This window comes from Dendrobium catenatum, unplaced genomic scaffold (genome assembly GCF_001605985.2).
Source record: "Dendrobium catenatum unplaced genomic scaffold, ASM160598v2 fragScaff_scaffold_152, whole genome shotgun sequence".
Taxonomy (NCBI): domain Eukaryota; kingdom Viridiplantae; phylum Streptophyta; class Magnoliopsida; order Asparagales; family Orchidaceae; genus Dendrobium; species Dendrobium catenatum.
The window spans coordinates 38,795-61,014 of NW_021318614.1; the positions used below are offsets into that span (position 1 = coordinate 38,795).

Consider the following 22,220-nt stretch of genomic DNA (forward strand, 5'->3'; position numbering starts at 1 on the left):
GTTCTTCACATCCTCTTCTAGATCACCGAGAAAAGCAAATCGGTTGCTTTTAGCAAGTTGTTCGAGCATGTGAATTACAATCACCTGAGGGCTCATTTGATTGCTTGATTTTAGTAATTTTATTTTAAAAAAATGTTAAATTTATTATTTTGTTGGATATAATGAGACACCAACATTAAGTTCAAAGCCCAGAAACCTTTATCAAACCTCTTTAAAACTAATGATTTTCATTTTTCATCATCAAAATAAATGAAAACAAAATCATTTTTTTTTAAATATATTAACAAGAAGCAAAATGAGCATTAAAAATTTACCAAAATTCTTTAACTGGTTTGAGTGCCTATCTGCAGAGTAATTATTGCGTCCGAACACCGAATGTGTCCAGAGACTAATAAAAAAACACCACATCACTGGACGCTCGGTACAGACCGCGGTACCACTCGGTACTCTCAGTACGCTGTCCGGACAATAATTTTTCCTATCCGGGGGCATCTAAAAAAATCACAAGTACACAAATGAATGTCGCAATAAGCATATAATCTATGGACTGAAAAAAAAAAAAATCCAAAATGATTGTTACTTGGACAAGATAAAAAATTGCTTCAACACAAAATGATGCTACACCAGCAAAATTTCAAGCTCAACATAAGTAAAAAACTAAAATTAGCATATGTTGTGAGCAGGTAATTATGTGTATGCCCGTGTTTAACAACAAATTGAACAGAGGTTGAAGCTTATCAAAAGAAACACAAAAAATTTAGCTGATGACATAAAAGATTCAGACAACAGAAGCAGATTCATTAATGAATGATACACACGGGAGGAGAAAAATGCAACGGGAGTTCCTCCCATATGACCTAGAGGACATGTGCCATCGAGCTTTTATTGTTTAACAGGCATGCTTACGTGCACAATAAGCTCAAACTGTCATGTTCCTTGTTGACGTTGGCTCTCACAGCCCGGGCAATTATGCAAGCTCTCATGGATATATATATCACAGTCGAGGCAGAAATGCTGGCTGCACTTTGGGCATGAAACATGGGGATTGGATTTGCTTCCTGCATATAGTTTTACCTTTTAGCAAATAGGATTATCAGTATAAAAAAAAACTAATAAATAAATCAACAAATCAGGGAATATAGAAGGTCCATCTATCCAATCATGGGGATCTAGAATATGATCATAAACTCTGACTAACTAGTGGAGTTTATAAATAATGAATTCCTTAGCTAAAACAGAGCAGAAAAGATTTTCCCTGTTGTCCCTGTATCTTTTCCCTTCTCTAGAATGTTTGGTTTCAGTTCTCCTAGTGTGAGCAAACTTGAATTGCACAGAGGTGTCCAGACCAGTATCAATAGTGCTACTGTTGATTCCTTCCATTTTAGTTGCAGTTCTCTTTCCTTATTGCCGGCAGACTAATCAGCAACTCATTGATTGCACTGAAATTAGCATCCGTCATTGCAGCAAGTTCGTTGTTCATTCATGGGCAAGAACACTGTCAATAATATCAACAAATTTGTTGTTCCTTCAGAGTAGCCATCATTGCTCCTGACAGATGGTACTCATAACGCAGCAAGATCCATGGAAGCGTGCATTGGGCGGTAAAGTAGAGAATCATCTTCTATTTTAATAATCTCAAATGACATTTCAAGAATTGAAAGGAAATGTAAACATTCACAATTGAAAACAGCAGGTGGGGATGATGCTCTGTGCTGTTTAAGTACATCATTTGATCACAAGTCCTCATGCTGCCATACTTCTACCAAATTTAAGAATAGTCAAATTGGACCTACAGCGGTTTTACTAGTGACAATCCTTAAGGATAGATTTACAAAACCGATTAAATCTATTCATATTATAATCTTTTGGAGGAGCAACAATTTAACATGCCTTCAATGCATATGGATTGACCGACACTAAGTTGATATCAATGGATACATCTAAAATAAATAATTGAATTCTTAAAAATCTTTTAATAAAAATATTCATTTAAGAATTTTAGCCGTTGGTTGTATAAACATTTGCAAGGAAAATTCACCAAATACTAATAAATAAGGTCCAATAATTCTACAACCGCTTTAAAGAACTTCCTAATCAAACTTCAAAAGATCCCATCATCTTCCTCTAAAGTTATTTTGAATTAGGTTTACAATTAGCCATTCAAAGTGGAGGTTTGGGTATGACAACCGCAATCTTTAATACAAGCATTCTAGTTGGTTAAGCTTAAAAGAGAATCATGTAGCAGATGAGCAATCTTCAACAATGCTACCACAATCTTCAACGCTAAACTTGACAAAAGCCGCTATAGCCTTCTTGCTAACATTAGTTAATCAAGCCACTATTTAGGCAACTGCGACAAATTTGACATTACAAGTTCATCATTTAACAGCAACTCAATAGAACGAGTGAAGCTAAAAAGGACTTCCATTGTGATGAAAATCTCATCATGGCCATATTGTAAATTCAAGTTATTTGACATGGTGATTAACGATGAACAAGTAGAGGTGGATAAGCAAATGATTCCCTTCAATATTCATTTGACATCTTCGCTTGATGATAATTCAGAAATAAGTTTCAATGCGTTAAATTTTCATTAACTTTGCAGTTGAAAGGAAAATCTGGAATACAAGACACTTAGATTTTAGTCAATAACGACTCATCTCATAATTTCATCTAAAACTAATTGGTACATCATGATGAAATATCTATCATGAAATCCAAATTCATTTGAATTTTGTCGGTAATGGCTAGACTTTAGAATGCTTAGGATTATGTTCATAAGATCTGATCAGCATACAAGGACCTAAGTTTTGATCAACATACAAGGACCTTATTTCTTTATTGCGTGCCAACTCTTTTCAATAAATCCAAATTGTTATATGTTTCTTCAATAAATAAAAGTAATAATAAGTTTAGTTTTAATTTCAAATGTTTAATAAAATTTTTTAGAAAAATTATAATTACTTGAAAATTATATTTAATAAAAGTTTAATTAAATATAATTGTAAAGATCAAAATATTCTTAAATTTAACACCATTTAATTCAACATTGAATGTTAGGAACATAAAAGTCTCAATTTAAAGAGTTGATGGATTAAATTGATCTCTCAAAAGAATCGGACACTATTTTAATCACTCATAAAGAGTTGAGGGACTATTTGGTCCTTTTCTCCTAGGGAACTATATCAAGTTGCATGGCAAACCTTATGCTTTATTTCAATATCATTCAACTACAACAGCTTCACTAAATGATCTCTATCAAATCAATAGTTCCATATTTTCATAAGTTGTCCTTGCAAAAGCCAATGTCATTGATGGAGGATTGGTGGAATAAAATTCTTTAAGTGATTAGAGAACTGTTAGTTGAATATCAAATTATATTCAAGCCACAATCATAGCTTCCCCCAAAAAGATTAATAGATCATTGCATTCATCTTTAACTAGGAATGAATTCAATCAATGTGTCGCCATATAAGTATCCTTAGTTATAGAAAATTAAAATTGAAAAGATGGTACAAGGAATATTGGATGCATGGATAATTCTTTTATTTCTCCCCGGAACTGTAAAGAAAAAAGATGTCACATGGTAGCTTTGTATTGATTATATTCCACATAACCAATTCACAACATCTTATCGCTTTACTATTTCATCAATAGACAAATTGATTAATGAATTACATGATGCAGTTGTTTTTCTCGAGCTAGATTGTTATAGTACCTACACCAAGAATTGGACACACTATTAGGATGCAAACCATGAGAGCCATATTTGAAAGGAATCATTAACAAGAGAGAACCAAAAAAGGCTTAGAAAATTTAGGTTTTCATTTGTTTGAACATTTTCATTGTACATCTATCATAATTGTGTTGTAATAAATTTAGAGTGCACTAGTGTGAACTTGAGAGCACTCATATGACCTTGAGTAAGTGTGAGTGAGTGTGATGGCCGAACAAATGAGTGTGGAGTATCATATGTTGACTTTGTCAACATGGAGTGGATGGCCAAGGCTTTGGAGAGAGTGTGGAGCATCACATGTTGACTTTGTCAATATAAAGTGGATGGCCAAGGCTTTGAAGAGTAGCTATGGGTATTTACAAGCTAGAGTGGTTAACCCTCTTTCCTCCCAAAATCCCTAGTTTGAATTGCTTTATGTGTTATATTTAATACTCCATTTGTGAATGAAAATGGTAGGTTGCTGTGAAAGAATTTTTAGAATTTGAAGGAGAAGGCAGGGTGGCTAGATCCAAGTGAGAATGTTTGGTGGCTTGATCCAAGAGCATGGTTTCATAATCATACTTCTCTTGCACTAGACTTTGGTGAGTCCTTGTGCATATCTTTCTGTATCTTGGTTTAGTTTTTTATAAAATTTGTGTGGAACATTATTTATTGTTTAGTGCTGAGAATATAATTTTTCTTTTAATGTCCCAACCTTTTTCCCCCACATTCCTCCACATTAACTGGTCGGCCAAGGGTGAAGGAGATCCTGACATAGTTGGGTTCTCTTAATCATTTAGTGGATCAAACATAGTCCAAACCTTGTAAAAAAAATTTAGAATTGATCTACATAGTTAATAAATCAATTTCCCATAGTTTTCCCTTTGCTTTTACTGTTATGCGTTGAGCCAAAGTCCAAAAATCCAACACCCTAATTTTTGTTTTCTAGTTTTTTACCCTTATGCCCGGTCAATTAAAAAAAAATTCCCAAAACATATCAAGAAAATTTCAAAAATTATAAAAATTGGTGAAAACCTCGTTGAAGATGTCCACTTTCATTTTCAAGTCCAATTTCTAAAATCAACCCTATATTTTGACATCTGGAACTATTTTCCTACAATTGGTCAATGTTGGACTAATTTGACCAAGGTTGAGTCCGTAGCCAAATTAATCATCCTAAAACTCATCAATTGACCCCATCACTAGACATCATTTTAATATCTCCTATCAATTTTGCTAGAAAATCTAACCACCATATCATAGATTTAAGACATGGTTACCAACAAATTTAGATATCTAAAGAGGATGTATGCAAGATTGCACTTCAAATACATGAAGACCACAGTATTTTTTGTGGCAACGCCTTTATGTTTGAAAAACACTATTACTCCTTTTAAAATATGATAAATGGTATTCCTTGTCCTTTTTATGTTCTTTGTTATGGCATTTTTATTGATATTCTTGTGTATATCATGTTCATATTCAAGAATATCAACAACCTTTGTGTAGTGTTAACATCTATTGAGACCATGTGGTTTTCTCAAAACCAAGTGGATTAATGAGGCGCATAACTACACAAGGAGAGGTAGTGGATCCAACTAAACTAAAGTACATCAATACTGATATCCCCAATTTTTATAAAAAAATTGTAGGGATTTCTGGGTTTATGAGGCATCTTGTAAGTAAAAAAAACAATTAGATAGGAAGAAAATTACAGGAATCAAATATTAGAATTGATTTTTGGATTATCTCTTCAATAGCAATGAAAGATATAAGTATCTACTATTCGATAGTAAGATCAGCTCTCCCACAAACCCTAGACGCCGCTAGGAAACTCGCAACAAACCCTAGAATAAACTTTAGCAAAACAAAAGCTCCCAACCCAAGACCAAACTACCCTTTAAAAAGGAACTTTTATTACGTCCTCTGACCGGACGTAGCTCTACGTTCGGTCAGAGGATTGTTACTCGGTTTTTGCTCAGTATTTGGTCGGTATTGCTAGGTATTGTTTGGTAATAACGAGGAATACCGCTCTGTGAAGATCAATACCGAGTAATACCGAGCAATACCAAGTTTTCCCAAAAAATACCGAGTTTTTCTAGAAAAAACTCAATATTTTTGGGATTACTCGGTATTGCTCGGTATTACTCGGTATTTTGTCTTCACATAATGGTATTTCTCGTTATTGTTGGTATTGTTTGGTATTTGCTCGGTATTTCTTGTTTTGTGCCTGCGATCTTAGTGCCGGCCGAACGTAGCTCTACGTACGTTCACCGGACCAAATAAAAGTTCTTTAAACAGCCGCAACACACAATAAACACAGTTAAAACCCTCCAAAAGAGGATAAACAATGTCCTTATTATATCATTAGCATTGAATTGCATAGACAATGGAGCCATCTAGGGTCATTTCACCTAACTAACTTAGGATTGGAATGGATGTTGTGTTCATTTCATACTAGTGAAGTTAAGGATGCAATGCTTAGTGGTGGACCATGGTTTGTAGGTGGCCATACCATTGGTATAGAAGAATGGACTCTGAAGTTTTCTATCTTGACTATGGAAAATCTGTTCTCTCCTATGTGGATCCGGCTGCAACAACTTCCTTTGTTCTGTTGGGATGAGATTAATATTGCAAGAATTGCATCAATGGTTGGTACACCATTGTATTTGGATGGCAATATGTTCAATTGGGGAAGAAGAGAATTTGCTAGAATTTGTGTTCGATCAATCTTGATGAACTACCTAAAGGTGTTTGGGTTGAAGGTAGTTCTGGACGATTCCTCCAAAACGTTCAATATGAAAAAAAATTCATCATTGTGCTATAAATGTGGTAAAATTGGGCATAATTTACAAGGTTGTAGTAGAGTTGACAACCAAAGAAAAGTTGATGCAGCAGATAATGGGATAACTGTGGAAGATTCTGCAGTGGACACTTTAAGGAATGTTAATCAGATTATTGGAGCTGGATCTGATAAACCTGAATCTGCACTTGCCAAGGGTGCTGATATGAAGGCTGATGAGTATGGTCCATGGATTAGCAGAAATCCTTCACTTTTAATAGATTTAAATCATCTGCTGTTTCATCAGATGTTAAAAAGGGCGGAAAGTTCAAGTTTAATAACAAGAGTTTTAATGGTGACAAGACATGTGTTCTGAAAGATGCAAATGTTGTCCTTGAGAGTTCTGTGTTTGATAAAAAGGCCAATGCTGATAAGGATGTAAAAGGGAAGGAGGAAGTTTATGTTTTAAAAAATGTTGTTGATGATGTTAAGGTAGAAAATCAAAGAAAGGAGTCTTTCAGGCATTAATGGGTGCAAGTGGAAAATGCGTCTCGGATGCTGTTCCTATAACAATTGAAGATGGTGAATATGTTCCTGACGTTGAAATTGATGATGCAAATAAAGAAGAAATTGTTGAGGCTGATAAAGAAGAAATTGTTGAATATCCTTGTAATCAAGCTACTATTAATGCTGAGGAGGTTTCAAATGAAAATCATTGTAATCTAGCTGCTGTTACAATGGCTCCTGATGGCTATCCTAAAGAAGGGACTAATGATGGTGATGTAGAAGGCAAAATGTTAAAACTGAATGAGAAGATTGATGAGGTGATATATAAAAATGATGCTGAATATGTTGATGTCGTTGTAGATGTTGATGTAGAAGTCAAAACTTCAGAAGACAATGCTGAAGGTGTACCAACGAATCTGAAGATAAAAAACTTTTCTTTAAAATCTGAAAGTGGTCATCTTGTTGTTGTTTCTAAAGATAGAGAGTGTTTGAATTCTGGTGCTAAGAAGAGTCATTCGTATTCTAAATTTGCTCATCAAAAGAAAAAGGGGAAAAAAGATTTGAATTTATTTGGCCCTAACAAATATAGCTTTAGACGAAGAAAATCTGAAGTTTCGGGTAAAAGCGATGGGGTTTTTCCCCATTGATGTCATAAATGTCGTCTTTATTGTTTTGGGATTGTAAGGGAGTGAAGAAAAAAGAAGATTCCCACTATTTGAAAAGTTTGGTTGCTAATAACCATATTTTTTTTATTGGGTTAATGGAAACTAAATTAGATTCCATGGATGTAAAAGAAGTTAAAAGAATAATAGGATTGGATTAGGATTTTTTCCATGTTAATGCTAGAGGAACTTTGGGTGATATTCTTGCTTTGTGGAGAAGTAATAGTTCTTCATTCACTGTTCTTAATTATTGCAATTAATGTACAGTTGGTAATTTGAAAGCCCGAATGGTATCATTTGGACGGTTACCATTGTTTATGGTAATAAAAACTTGCATGAAAGAAGGAATTTGTGGAATATGATAGAAGATTATACTTTTAAAGATAAATCGTGTATTATTAGGGGGATTTCAATTGTATTCTCTCCAAGGTTGGTAAGAAAGGTGGAAAAAGATTCTTGTTTTCCCAAGGTTCGCAAGAGATGATGGATTTCTTAACTGCAAATGATTATCATGATATTGGCTCCATTGGGCCAAAATTTACTTGGTGTGATAATAAAGAAGGTCTTGCTCGTATTTGGGAGAGATTAGACGGGGTTTGCCTTAATTCTAAAGCTTTATTTTATATTCCTTTTACAATTATCAAGCATATGCCTAGAGTCACTTCTGATCATTGTCCCCTCATTATTAATCTTTTCAATTCTAAGAATTATAATCAAAAGTCGATTAGATTTGAGAAAGTTGTGTTCCTATGAAGCTTCGAGATGTTTGGTAATGAAAGCCTGGAGCAAAAATGATTTTGGTACTGCTGCTAATATCCTTCAAAGGAAAGTTAGGAGATCCCTTAGAAGCTTGTTCTTTTGGAGCAAGCACAAATTGAGAAAACTTAATAAATTAAAAGGGTACCTGCAAAATGAGATTTCTATGTTAAAAGAAGAGGAAAGTTTGTATGAACTGAATCCAAATAAGCTACTATTTATGAGGAAGAAAGTGCATGAGTTGAATACTACTCTTGCTATGTTGTCTATGTGGTGGCGACAATGTTCTAAAACTTAGTGGTTGGAAGAAGGGGATTGTAATTCAAGTTTTTTCCATGCTTTTGCTTCAGTTAGAAGAAATGGGAATATGATCAATCAAATTTCTATTGATAACAGGGTTATTTAAACTAAAGAGAAGAAGATCCATGTTATTTTTAAAGATTTTTTTATCGGCCTTTTTTTTCATAAAGATCAACAACTTAGTAATAATTTGAAGCATATGTTACTTACTGATTTTTAAAAACAGGAATTGTTTGTTACTGTTATGAAGATGGAAAATAATAAATCATCTGGAAAAGATGATACCACTGCTTGTTTTTTCAAAATTTTTGGGGCATTGTAAATAATGAAGTTTGGAATGCGGTTGAGAACTTTTTTACTTCTGGAGTTATGCTTGATAATTGGAAAGAAACTTTGGTTGTTTTGATACCTGAAGTTTATAATGCTTCGGAGATTAATAAGTTTAGACCAATAAACTTATGTCAAACAATTTATAAAATGGTAGTGGGTATGATTTTGAGTAGACTGAAGAATTGTCTTCCCAATATTATTTCTGAACAACAAGGTGCTTTTGTTCCTGGTAGGTCTATTTCGGAGAACTGTTTGTTGTCTTATGAAGTAGTAAATAAGCTTAGATTTTCAAAGGCTACTCCTGGATATATGCTACTTAAGCTGGATATAGAACAAGCTTATGACAGCATGTCATGGGATACTTTAAAATAGATTTTACCTCTTATGGACTTTCTGGAGAAATTCAGAAATTTAATTATGAAATGTATTAGCTATCCTAATTTTTTTATAATCATTAATGGCAGGAAGCGTAAGTGGATAAATACTGAATGCGGATTTAGACAAGGCTGACATTATCTCCTTGTCTTTTCATTCTTTGTTCGTAACTCCTATCTAAAGTTTTGACTGAAAGAGGTGGTCATTTAGGGATAAGAATTGCTCCAAATACTATAAAGGTTTCTCATATGTTGTATGCAGATGATGTATTACTAGCTGCTAAAGCATCACGTTCTAATGCAAATCTTATTATTAAAATTTTGAAGGAATATTGTTCGTGGACTGGACAGAAGATTAATGTGCAGAAATATATCGTGTTATATGAAAGATATGTTACTAAAAGAAGGAAAATAAAGTTAAATATATTTTTTTTTTATCGCCAATTAGCTGAATTCAATTATCTTGGAGTGAAGATGACCCCTAGGAGATTAAAAGATGTTGATTATCAATTTTTGCTGAATAAGGCTATGGAGAAGGGATCTCAATCATTGTCATTGGTCGGAAAGATTTTGTTGATTCTGTTTACTCTTATATTTTTCTATTACGTATGACTTACTCTTTGGTTCCAAAGAGTATTCTTTATGATATTGATAAATTTGTAGGAATTTCTTGTGGTATAAGGAACAAGGAAGGTTTGGGTTGCATTATATTTTGTGGAATACACTTTGTACTTCCATTAATCAAGGTGGGCTTGGTATTCAAGGAGCGGCTGAGAGGCAAGGCCCTTTAAGAGCTCGTTTAGCTTGGAATTTCATTCAGAACATTAATTTTACTCTAGGCAAAATCATTACAACTAGACATGGATGTGATATTTGGAAGGATGATATCAGAAGAAGCTCATCTCCAACTTGGCGTATTTTAAAAGCGGGTGCTAGTTTTTTAAAACCTATAATCATATGGCAAGTTGCAAATGGTAGAAGAATCAACATTTTAAGTGATATATGGATTCTTGATGGTTGCTTAAATAAATGGCCAACAATGTGTAATAGCTATGACCTTCAAAGCAAATGAGTTTCTTTTCTGTTAGATTCAAGTGGCCGATGGAATGCAAATGTGCTAAAAAAGAATTTTTCTGAAGATTTAATACACTTAATCTCAGAAATTCAAGTGCCTCATGATTCTATTGAAGATGTATCGAAATTGTTATCTGGCAACTCAGGTAAAACCTTAAATGCTTTGGCTTTTGAAGCTATTACATCCCGTAATCTAATTGGGAAGGATATCAAATGGATTAAAAATTTAAATTTATCCCCTAAGGAAGATTTATTTTGGTGGAGGCTGGTAAATGATGCGTTACCTACTAATCTATGGTTGAATCATAGAAAGCTACAGGAATCAGTTTTGTGCCCCAAAAATTATGCAAAAATTGAGGATTCTCGGTTTGTTGTTTGATGTTAAACGAAATTTTTGACACCTTGAAGCAATGGGGTGTTATTCTACCAAATTTCTGTAATATAAATGATTGTTTGAAGAATTTAGAGATGATGGCATCTTCATTTCTTGGAATGACTTCAATTTATCTAGCTTTGGTTAATCATAATTGAAAAGCAAGGAATAATTTTAAGCATGGAGTCAAGGTTCCTTCTCCAGCAATAATTGTAGCTGATATCCTATCTTATTCTATTCAGCCTCGAATTATTCTAATCTGTCAGAACTGAGATGCTAACCGGCATTTTATGCTGTCTAAAATTTGGTATCCTCCACCTACAAATTGAATTAAATTGAATGTTGATGTTGCATTGATGTGATCCAATGAGGCAAGTATTGCAGAAGTTTTGCGAGATCATAGAGGTCGTTTCCTATTAGCTTATGGCAAGAGGTTGATGAAAGTTCGTTAGGGATGTTAAGCTCTTATGAATTGGCCCAAGGCTAACAAAGAGAGAGGTGAATTGGATAACTTTAAAACCAAAGATAAAACTCAAACCAAAATCACCACAAAGAAAATCAAATGCGGAAATTAAATGCGGAAGCAAATAATAAGAAAAGAACACACCAGATTTATAGTGGTTTCGGTCAAAACCTTGACCCTAACGTGACTCCTTGAGCACCCTCCAAGTATTGCACTAAAACAAGTCTCTTCTTAAGCCCCACAGCTAGGCGGAGACCTTAAAACACTTCCACCTTCCCCGGTCAGCGGAGTCGCCGGGTCCTTTGACACCAAAGAGATCTTCTCTTTGGTGAACTTACCTCGAGACAAGCCTTGAATCGATGGTACTAAGGTGCAAGTTCGTCGAAGCAACCGTGTGGAATACCCTCCACACTCCCTTGAGTTCGCCCCCCCCCCCCCTCAAGGATCTTCTCCTCTCAAACTCCACCCTTCCTCTCTCCCTTTCAGCTCTCTCTTCAAGTTTTTCCACAAGAACGAAGCTACAATGACTGCAAAGACACTTACAAAGTGCCTTGTCATAGCTTAAATAGAAGAGCTAAAACGATCTCATTAATGCATAGCTGCCGAATTATCGTCCAAGACGATTAAAAGTTTAAATATGAGGAAAATCGTCCTGAATATCGCCCTGAAATGAAGCTGGACGATGTCTAATCGTCCCGGACGATCTTGCGTTCGGCCCGGATGAAATCACAATTAATTGCTTTCCAAAATTGCCAGAGAAATTTTGGAAAAATTGTCCTGGATCATCCTGGCCGATATTTTATAGTCCAGGCCGATCCACCAGGCCGATAACCAAAAATAAGAATTTCCTAAGTAGATATGGCGGCAGATTCTTTCTGAATTGAGCCTATCGTCCTGACCGATACAAAATCGTCCAGGACGATGTGTTTTGCATAATGACGGCTACTTTAATGAGGATGCCCTAATTAGGGTTTCAGCTTTTGAACAGATCGTCCCGGCCGATATAAATATTGTACAGGACGATGTTATCAAAAACAGTAAACTCTAGGGAACAGTCAGAAACTCTTATATGTTACAAAGCATCAAGAGCCACAACAAATACAATAGACTCAAGAAAGGAAAAAGTGTACAAACTGACTCAGACCTAGTCAACCCAATCTTGAGCTGATTCCAAATTACGGTCCGATCGTGTGAACCTGAAATGTTAGTAGAAAGTAGTCATATAAAAAAAGAATGTTTGCTATCATCAAAATCATAAGCCATAGATCCACAACAATTAAAACATTGGGACTTTTCGTTAATGGAGTTATTAGGAGTTTTTTATTTCAAAAAAGTTATTCAAAACTTGATGACGGATAAACTTGGTATTATTATAGAATGTGATAACAAAAAATGATTTTACTCTTTCGCAAGATTCATTAATGAGAAGCAATAATCAGATGAAGAAGATTCGAAGGCTAGATTTCTCTTTTTTAGATGTTTTCATAATGTAAAGTTTCATTTTGTTTCAAGAGAGAGTAATGGAGTGGCTGATGCTTGTTCTAAATATGACCTCCATGGAGATTTTTTTTGGATTCTTTTGTTTTTAGTGATCTTCTTTCATGTTTTGTTGACTTGATAAGGAAGGATTGTGATAGGATTTTATCACATAGGTTGCTTTGTTATTTTATTTTCCAATTTTAATGCATTTTGCTTAGCTTAAAAAAAAGAGCATAAACACAATTAGGAAACCTTCCTAAATAATTAAACCCTTCCTAAATATCATAAACACAATTAGGAAACCTTCCTAAACAGCTCTCCTTTGATTAGGAATCTTCATAAACAGCTCCCCCTTGATTAGGAACTTTCCTAAATAATTCCCCCTTAATTAAGAACTTTCCTAAATAGCCCCCCCTTGATTAGGAACCTTCTTAAAAACTCCCTCTTAATTAGAAACCATCCTAAACAATTTTCTCTTGATTAGGAACCTTCCTAAACAGCTCCCCCTAGCATATCAATACTCCCCCCTCCCAAAGATGCACCTTGTCCTCAAGGTGGAATGAATAAGAACTGTCTCCTTATCATCTCATGTGGCTTCGTACTCCAGCAAATCATTCTACTTGATAAGTATCTAATGTGCTCGTGTTTCCCCTCAGCACGCCCCTTCTTCTACTTCCAGGGGTTCCAAAATGACATTGTCTTCTATCAAAGTTGGTGGCAGTGAAGACAGTGTGTGATCTCCTATCTCATGCCTTATTAGCAATGAGACATGAAATATTGGGTGCAATTCTAACGAAGGTGGTAATCCTAGTCGATAGGCCATTGCTCCAATGGGTTCCAAAAACTCATAAGGCCCAAAGTATTTTGTGGACAATTTCTCATTCCTCCTAACTAGTGTCTTCTGCCGATAAGTCTCAACCCATTAACAACACCTAGCTTGCCATTCTTGTATTTCAAAACAATGAAATAATAAATTTTATCAAGTGCAGTTCTGACTTTCTTCTCATCAACTATTGGAGATAAACCACATGCTCAAGAGTTCCATTGTCTAACTAGTTGATTTCCCTAAATTGATGAGCTTATCTTGCCACTGCTACTGTCCTAATTGAAATAGGAACCATTCCAAAGCTTCTTGTAGACAATTTTTGCCATCTTAAATGTAATATCTCGAACCTAGGGTTCAACAATATGAAGAATATGAAGAAGATAAAGCGAATGGAACATGCTTTCTTTACTTGGAGCTATGAGAATACCAAGAGGACCAAGAAGGTGAAGGCGTCGTAGGAATCTTCTATCGAATACAAAGCAAGTGCGCCGCTTTACATTGCCTAGAAGCCGAAGGAGTTGAGGAAGCCGAAAGAGATAAGGAAGACAAAGGCACTCGGGGGCTGTTTGGATCGTGTGGTGTCGCGAACGGTCCAGATCGCAGGAAGCAGAAGATGTAGAGCTCGCTTCTTCCTTTTGGTGTTGTGGAAAATGATGGGTTAGGGCCATTTCCGTCGTTGGCTTTGTCTTTATAAATTAGAGAAGAGGAGGAATGAGACCGAGGGAGTTTGAGCAAGAATGGTCAAAGAGTCGAGCGAGTGCACCAACACAAGCAAAGGCAAGACTCTTTGGGCAAATTGAAAACGAAGGGGAAGGTTAGTTTTAAAGAAATTATATATTATTTAATTAAATTTATTTTGATAAGAAAAGGATATGAGACAAATTGATTCATGAAATATTGAGTTATAAAAATATATTAAAATAAGAAAATTGATTTTTTAAAATAAAATTTTGATATATTTAAAATGTATATATGTAGAATGTTATTAGAGTTTTAATAAAGGATAATTATAATTTATTTTAAGTCGAAATTTATTATTAGAATTTATTAATGGAAGAATATAAGAGATTGTAATAAATTAAATTATGATATACATTAGATTTAGAATATTAACACATTTACGAGTTAATGATAATTTATATCGAAAATGAGAGGATATTTTATTAGTTACATAAATGGAGAACGACGGTGTTAAATTCAATGTTTACAATTGAATTTTGGTGAAGCGGCAACCTTATAGACAAAACATTAATCATTGATCAACACTCTATCAAGCTTAATTGTTTCTTTCATGGACCTCCTTCAATTAAGGTGAAGACTGGCACAGATGCGTATAAACAGGGACTATTGAGAAATAGTTAAGCTGCACCCTATTTATATGTTTAACATCTTAAACCCTTTTAAGAAGACTCCAACTTACACCTAAAATACTAACAACATTGCCTAATGAGGAGGCCAACCATCGGTGCCACATTGGGCAGCGTTGAATCCGCAAACAATTTACACAAGAACTGGCTAGCCTTATAATTCATAATTCATTTGGGAAGGATTATTATCCGAGGATGCTCTTGAAATTTTTTGGAAGATCTAGTCACTTAACCGTAACTTCAACCTTTAGGACAATGATCGTTCTTAGTGAGAAGAGTAATGCAGTCAACCTTCCAAGCTCATCACAATGCTGCATTTCTCTGGTAAAAAAATGCCAAACGAGATGGTAGATTTATACATTAAATGAATTTGCCGAGAATAAGCTCAACCATAGAAGGAAAGATTGTTGATGGGCTGTTAGACAGTTAGTAGTTGGTCGCATACAAGAATGTTAGTTACGTAGTAATAAAGAACACTCATACATAATGAATTCATTAATGAAACAGAGCTGAAAAGATTTCCTTGTCAATTTATCTCCTCTTCTCTGAAATTTTTTTGTTTCAGTTCTTGGAGTACAGGAAAACTCAAATTTCACAGAGGTGGCTCGAACACTATCAAACTTTGATAAATGCACTTTTTTAAATACAATTGATTGTGAATCCACCATGTGTGAGTTCAATTCCCACCATTCTCCAATCTTGAATGCATGTACACATTAGCACATAGCCCAAAATGATTTGTTAGCTCGCAGCAGTTAATACAAATATTCTGTTATCAAATTAAAACTAAACACCAGATTGAAAACAGGAACTTCAAATTGGCTAGGTAAGTATTCATTAGCAATAAAATAAAAACTCAAAGTTTTTAAAATAAACTACAAAACATATGCATTTACATGGGATACAATTAAGAATTTTACAAGTCGTTGAAAATGAAAGTTCTTTGGTTGAGCTCTTCGATGCATGAATAGTCATATTGTGAATAGAAGCACTTTTGCATTATTTATGTAAATAGGAAATATTTTCATGTTACTGATGAAGTTGCACGCAAAATGAATTATTGCTGTCAATACTTGACTAGAATAACCATGCTCATTCACAACAGAGTAGTAGCCCTCCCAGAGGAATGAAATTGATTCATCTATCAAAGCAATAATATCATATCCACTAATTTATTGAATTTCTACGCAAGCCTCTATCAAGAAAAAAGTTTTAGCTTCTTTCTATTTTTTATTTTTTTTGCGGATGGTTACACAGATATATACACATTGGATAATACATGGTCATGCCAAATGTAGAACATACAACAACATCAAGACTTTGTCTCACTACGTGGGGTCAGCTACATAAATCCTTTTTCGCCATTGAGTCATGTTAGAAGTCAAATTTTCATTTAAATCTTATAAAGAAAGATCATTTCAAAATTTTTTCTAACCAAGTCATTTTAGGTCTACCTCTACCTTTTTTAACATAAGTCAAATATAATACCTCAACTTTCCGAACCGGGTCATCGGAAGGCCTCCGTTTAATGTGACCAAACTATCTAAAGCGGCTAAGTGGCTCTCTCTAATCTTACTTCCACTAGAGCTACTCCAACTTTATCACGTATATGCTCATTTCGTATCCTATCTCTAAGGGTAAAGCCACTCATCCACCTAAGCATCCTCATCTCTACAACACTTAACTTGGTATTATGCTTCTCTTTTAATGGCCAACATTCAGCACCATAAAGCATTGCAGGTCTCACCACCATCTTATAGAATTTTCCCTTAAGTTTGTGGGGGACTTTTCTATCGCACAACAAGCCCGATGCATTCCTCCACTTCAACCATCTAACTTGAATTTTGTTGATAATATCCCCATCTATTTGACCATCACTCTGAACAATAGATCCAAGATATTTAAAATGTGTAATCTTATTAATGACTTGATCGCCCAAAGTAACAATCCCCTCACTAGGTCTATATTTTTTTTTTAACACTGTCGTTGCCAGGTCCCAAGTCTTGGATGAGAAAAATGAAGAGTTGCGTTAGGTAGTCGACAGCAAGCGTAAAACTTGTCGAATAATCATGACCAAATGCATAACATATGAAAGAAAAAAATAAAAAAAGCATACCATGGCTTATAAGACTTTGCTGGCATCCAAAACAATTCTGTGGAAACTTCTGCTGTAATCTAATAGGAAGGGTATGTGACACATCATTAAATGGTGTAACTGGAAATAGGTGATGATAAGATCTTGCTAAATGTGGAGAAGAAACAAGTGTAAGCCCACATATCCGACATTCCAATGGGAGTTCACAAACTCGTGCTTTACATCTAGGACATGTGTAGCCACCACCTATTTTTGCTTCCCTGTGACAGGAGCATATAGAGAGGGCACCTTCCGCTCCTCTTTGTGGAAAACCCATTTTAATCAGGTTGGCTATAGCATACTCTGCTATGGCTGGAGGAGGCGGTGCATACTCCAGTAGCAATTCCTTGAAGTGTGGCTGTCCTAAACAACCAGGCAATCACTTAATTGAAACTCATAGAAATTTTTTTGAAGGGAATGCAATAGAGGAATGAGATTTACCTCATCAAGAGCAACAGAATACAAGCCTCCTGTCTCCTCACACAGATGCTTGCATATGTAAATCTCAGCTGAAAGACCAACAATAGAGCACCTTATTTTGGCTTTCTTACAATGTTTAATTGTTTCCATTATATCACCCGGATCACAGGTGTTGAGAGCTGAATAGAGGATCAAGACTTCTCGGTGGCCATATGAAGGAACTTGTGAAAGATATCCATGGACAAGGTCAAGAGCATTCTGTAGGGAAGCATCTCCTGAGCATTCAAGCTTTCCCATAAGAGCCTTGATCTGTGAATCTGGACAGCCTCCAAGCTCTGTTAAGCACTGAGAAACACCATCTTTTATGGTTACAAGCCCAACATGACTTAGAGGGTTTTGATCAAAAAACTCCCTGATGAATGTCCCAGCACATTTTGCAACCACAGACATCCGACTGGGGTGATAATCTGTTTCCGAAGCTGCCTGTGTCAATCAGAAATAACCATGCAAAATTAGAAAAACAATCTAGAATAATGAATGATAATTGGTATAATAAGATGATGGTCAATGAGAAAAATGTTTTACTGACTAAGAAATTCCCAATCTCTAGCTAAGTAGAAGAATACTTAGAAAGGTGTGCATTATTACAAAGACAACTAAAGTATATTTTAACCATTGACAGTTTGCTCTTTAAAGAAAAAAAATCCACTTAAGGTAAAACTGCCATCTACCACTCAAGATTTACAGGGAGAAAGGAGAAATCGCAAGAATATCATTATGGTGACCCTTATGCACAACAGAGAACCATACTTCCTACAAAGAAAGTGGAAATAGAAAAAGCTTGGCCATCTCCACGCCACAAGCTATTGAAAACCCATAACAAAGTTTTGTATAAAGAAAAGTAGGTGATGTGCGTTCATTTTGAATACACCAGAAGGAATATTAGAAGGTGCTCAAAATATTAAACCTTAAGCCATCAAGTTAAACGACAAAGGAACAATTCTTCTAGTGAAAGAAAGATTTTGACAATACTGAGAACCCACATACATAGAACAACATTGAGAAAGTAGCACATCATATGTGAAATGCTGCTTTCTAAAACCATCATTTTCAGGAAAAAAAAAAAAGTCATTCAAGAGCATTCGTTGAACATGCTGAATGAATTCATATCATAAAGAGAGAACACAATGTTTATTATGTATGTAAAAACTCATTTATTAATTATACCCTGCCTTCTCCATGAGCAAACTAAGTTCATATTAGGAAATTATGGCTTCTACAAACTACCATAAAAATCCAACAAAAGCGAAATGGCACTTCAGAATTTGATCGAATACCCAAAAAATAAATTTAGTTGAATTATTAGGAAGAAAAGGGAATTTCAGAGGTACATTGAAGTTGTTAAAGAAATGTATGACAAAGCAATAACTAATAATATAAGTAAAAGTGAAGTGATCAAGTATCTAAATTAAGTGTTTGTGTCCATTTGAATCGGTTATAAAGATTATCCCATAAGAAATTAAAAATGACATTTGCTAGTGCAATAAATTTGCAGATGGCTTAACTTTGATAATTAATACCACTTTTGAAGAAGTTGAAAAGTTAGAATGATGGAAAACTGATTTTAGAAGATGGAAAGCTTAGGCGTATTAAAAAGAGGAAGTATTCTTCGATATGTAATTTTAGGATACGTATAATTGACAATTATCGATTTGTAATTTTAGGATATGCAAAATTGACAATTATAAGCCAACAATGTTAAGAGATTTAGTGATACTTAAGTGTGAAACGTATGAATATAATTAAGGACAATGACAAAGCAATAAGAGAATGCAATGGATGCAAAAATAAAAAACTTATAAAACTCAAACTAGTTCAACAAAATCAAAGTGTTATGAAAGAAAAATTTGATGAAAGGTAAAATAGGAAAAAATTGACAATGTTGAGGTAAATGTGTACTAAGAGATTAAAGGTAGAATGGATAGTGAGAAGTAATTATACAAATCTAAATTTTTGATAGTATCCCAGGCCTTTAATTGTGACTTTTTAGAGATATAATGGCCAAATTATGTTAATAGATAATATGATGAATCACCAACTAAATTTGATCCCCATATCCCAATTTCAAGTATAAAATAACTTCATTTTGATTATCAGCTTCATAATTACTTCTAAATCAGATCTTGCTGATTCAGTTGTTAATCAAGAATGTACTAAATATGATACCAAATTAGACAGATTATATAAGCCCACATGATTGTTCACATCTAAACATTATTAAACCAATCAAAATTACTTATTAGGCTCCAAATGATGAGCAAAACAGGTACTGAATTCAAGGGAATTTGGATGACTCAATCTCATGGAAATTTTAAGAGAATGAAATCACTCATAAGGAAAGTTGAGGCATCAAATGGTTGAGCAAATGATCATCAATATGCATGAAATTGTAAATTACAATAGTTAAAATGATGTTGTGGACGAAGCACAATCACGGGAGAATAGTAATTCATCTTTTGAAAGGAAAGAAGACTATCTCATACACATACAAACATAAAACATATTGAGATAGCAATTCTACTATTGCACGTATTCTTTACGTAACAAAAAATATAATTAGTAAATTTTCAATCCAACTTTCAAGAGAATGCCAATTAAGAAAACCATACACCACTTTCCATTCTTGTTCCAAATATCCTGAAGGTATTATGATCCAAGGCCTACCCCAAGCTCCTTTAGTAAAAAATGACAAGCCTGACTATGTGGTGATTTAACATAAATTCTACATCTTGAAACCAAGCAAACATGCTAATAGATTTTCACTAATAGAACAAACAAACATAAACTGCCATATCTGAGAGAGAGGGAGAGAGGGAGAGAGAGAGATGCAACAAAAAAGGCGTGAAACGAATAACTAACTCATTATCAAAGTGTGCCCTTACATCAATCTATGTGACATTAAATCATTTGTTCTTTCATGTAAATTGAAAGAAGTACACACATAAATAGGATTCAAGTCCGTGAAATCAAATTAAAGGCCAACTCTTTGATAAGTATCTTCATTTATAGAGATAAAGATAGGGTTCCACATAGATAACAAAAAGAGGAGGCACTTGTGCTTTATTTTTACTAATCTTTCCTATACTTCAAGCAAGGAAACTTCGTTGGGGGATTTACATACATAGTTATTTATTTCATGATATTTACATATCTAACACCCAAAACTTTAACATTACATTCATATCACTCATATAAAATTTTAATATCAAATATATCACTCTGATATTTCATTCTTACCACCCATACCACCCTATAAACTTTAATATTTCATTCTATGCATTCATATTTATTTTATGAGTGGTAGGTACATAATATTAAAGTTTTAAATGTTAGATATGTATAACATGAAATAAAGTGATATGCATGTAAATCTCCCATCTTCATTCTATTTTACAAATAATAGGAGCATAGACCAAGGAGCAGAGCTCGCGAAAGAGATCTAAAATACATTATTTTCCTTGTCTCAGCCCTATCAATGACCAATACTTTGGGCGGCTTGTCATTTCCCTATATCTGTCTACACTTTTCAAAACATTGCTTGTTCATGCCCTGTTTCTGCCACAAATTTTCAAATCTTTCTTGTTTTTGTACCCATCCATATCATATGCAATGCATGGAATATATGCACCTTTGGCATCCCAAATATACCGGGAACCAACCAAAAATTATTGATCATTTCCGCAACTACGTTTCCTGCACTCCGATCAACCGATAAAAAAGTAGGTCGAAATAACCCCCCCAAACAAAATAAATATATAAAAACCCTACCCGGGAGAGATCGATGACGACGTAAAGATATCGGATGAGACCCTTCTGGATTCTGGAGGTCCCGTGGACTGATCTCTGGAGAAGCCTGCGGCGGTATTGGGCGTGGGCAATGGTCTTGGTATCGATGGGACGGAGGAGCCCTGATTCGTCCTCCTGTAGATCCTCCCAGGACCTCTCGTCAGCGTATGCCCTCTCCCAAGCCTCGAGGTCTCTCCCTCCGTTCTCCTCATCTTCCTCGTCATCCTCCTCTTCATTTTTCGTTCTTTCATCTCCTTTGTGGCCGCTACCGCCGCTGCCGCCACGGGCCATCGCCAAAGCTACCGTTCAATGTGATGGAGTTGGGAATGAACAGCTTCACGCTGCAAGGTGGCCTTGGTTGGATTTGATTGCAGTTGCTACAGCGGTGAGGAAATCTAACCTTCGTTTGTTGTTGAGTTTGATTGCAGGTTTCTAGAGCGGTGAGGGAATAAAAATTTTGTATTAAAAAGTTATTTTAAAAAGTTGTAAAAAAAATTGTCTTTAAAAATATAAATAAAAAATTCTTATTTATTTAGAAATAAATTTATTTAAAATTTTCTATTTATTTATATGGCACATATATTTCAAAATTACATATAAAATAATGTATATATATTATATATATATATATATATATATATATATATAGTTTTATGCATTTAGATACTAAATTGATATATAATAAATCTAATATTTATATATAGATAAATAAATACTTAAAAATTTTAGGGCATCTATATTAATCTCCTTTTCTTTATCAAGTTAGAGAAAAGATTGAATATACTATATGTTTTGAATTTTAAATAAATTTT

At 34.5% G+C, this 22,220-nt stretch overlaps 1 protein-coding gene across 1 annotated transcript; it reads right to left on the minus strand.

The window, feature by feature from the left end:
* Window positions 1-616: 616 nt before the first annotated feature.
* On the minus strand, window positions 617-21,852 carry LOC110101134 (general transcription factor IIH subunit 2). Its single transcript, XM_020828924.2, has 4 exons — window positions 21,391-21,852; window positions 17,584-18,045; window positions 17,125-17,500; window positions 617-1,058 (listed from the first exon to the last, which is right to left on the minus strand). Exons 1-4 carry the CDS (start codon window positions 21,697-21,699, stop codon window positions 928-930), a joined length of 1,278 nt encoding a protein of 425 aa, XP_020684583.1. The 5' UTR covers window positions 21,700-21,852; the 3' UTR covers window positions 617-927.
* Window positions 21,853-22,220: the final 368 nt, after the last annotated feature.

Excerpts from the sequence above, each read along its gene's own strand:
- LOC110101134 (XM_020828924.2), bottom strand. The coding sequence starts at position 21,699 with ATGGCCCGTGGCGGCAGCGGCGGTAGCGGCCACAAAGGAGATGAAAGA. Across the intron at positions 17,501-17,583 it reads ATTCTGTTGCTCTTGATGAG|CCACACTTCAAGGAATTGCT; the intron begins GTAAATCTCATT and ends TGTTTAGGACAG. Across the intron at positions 1,059-17,124 it reads GCAAAGTCTTATAAGCCATG|GAAGCAAATCCAATCCCCAT; the intron begins GTATGCTTTTTT and ends AACTATATGCAG.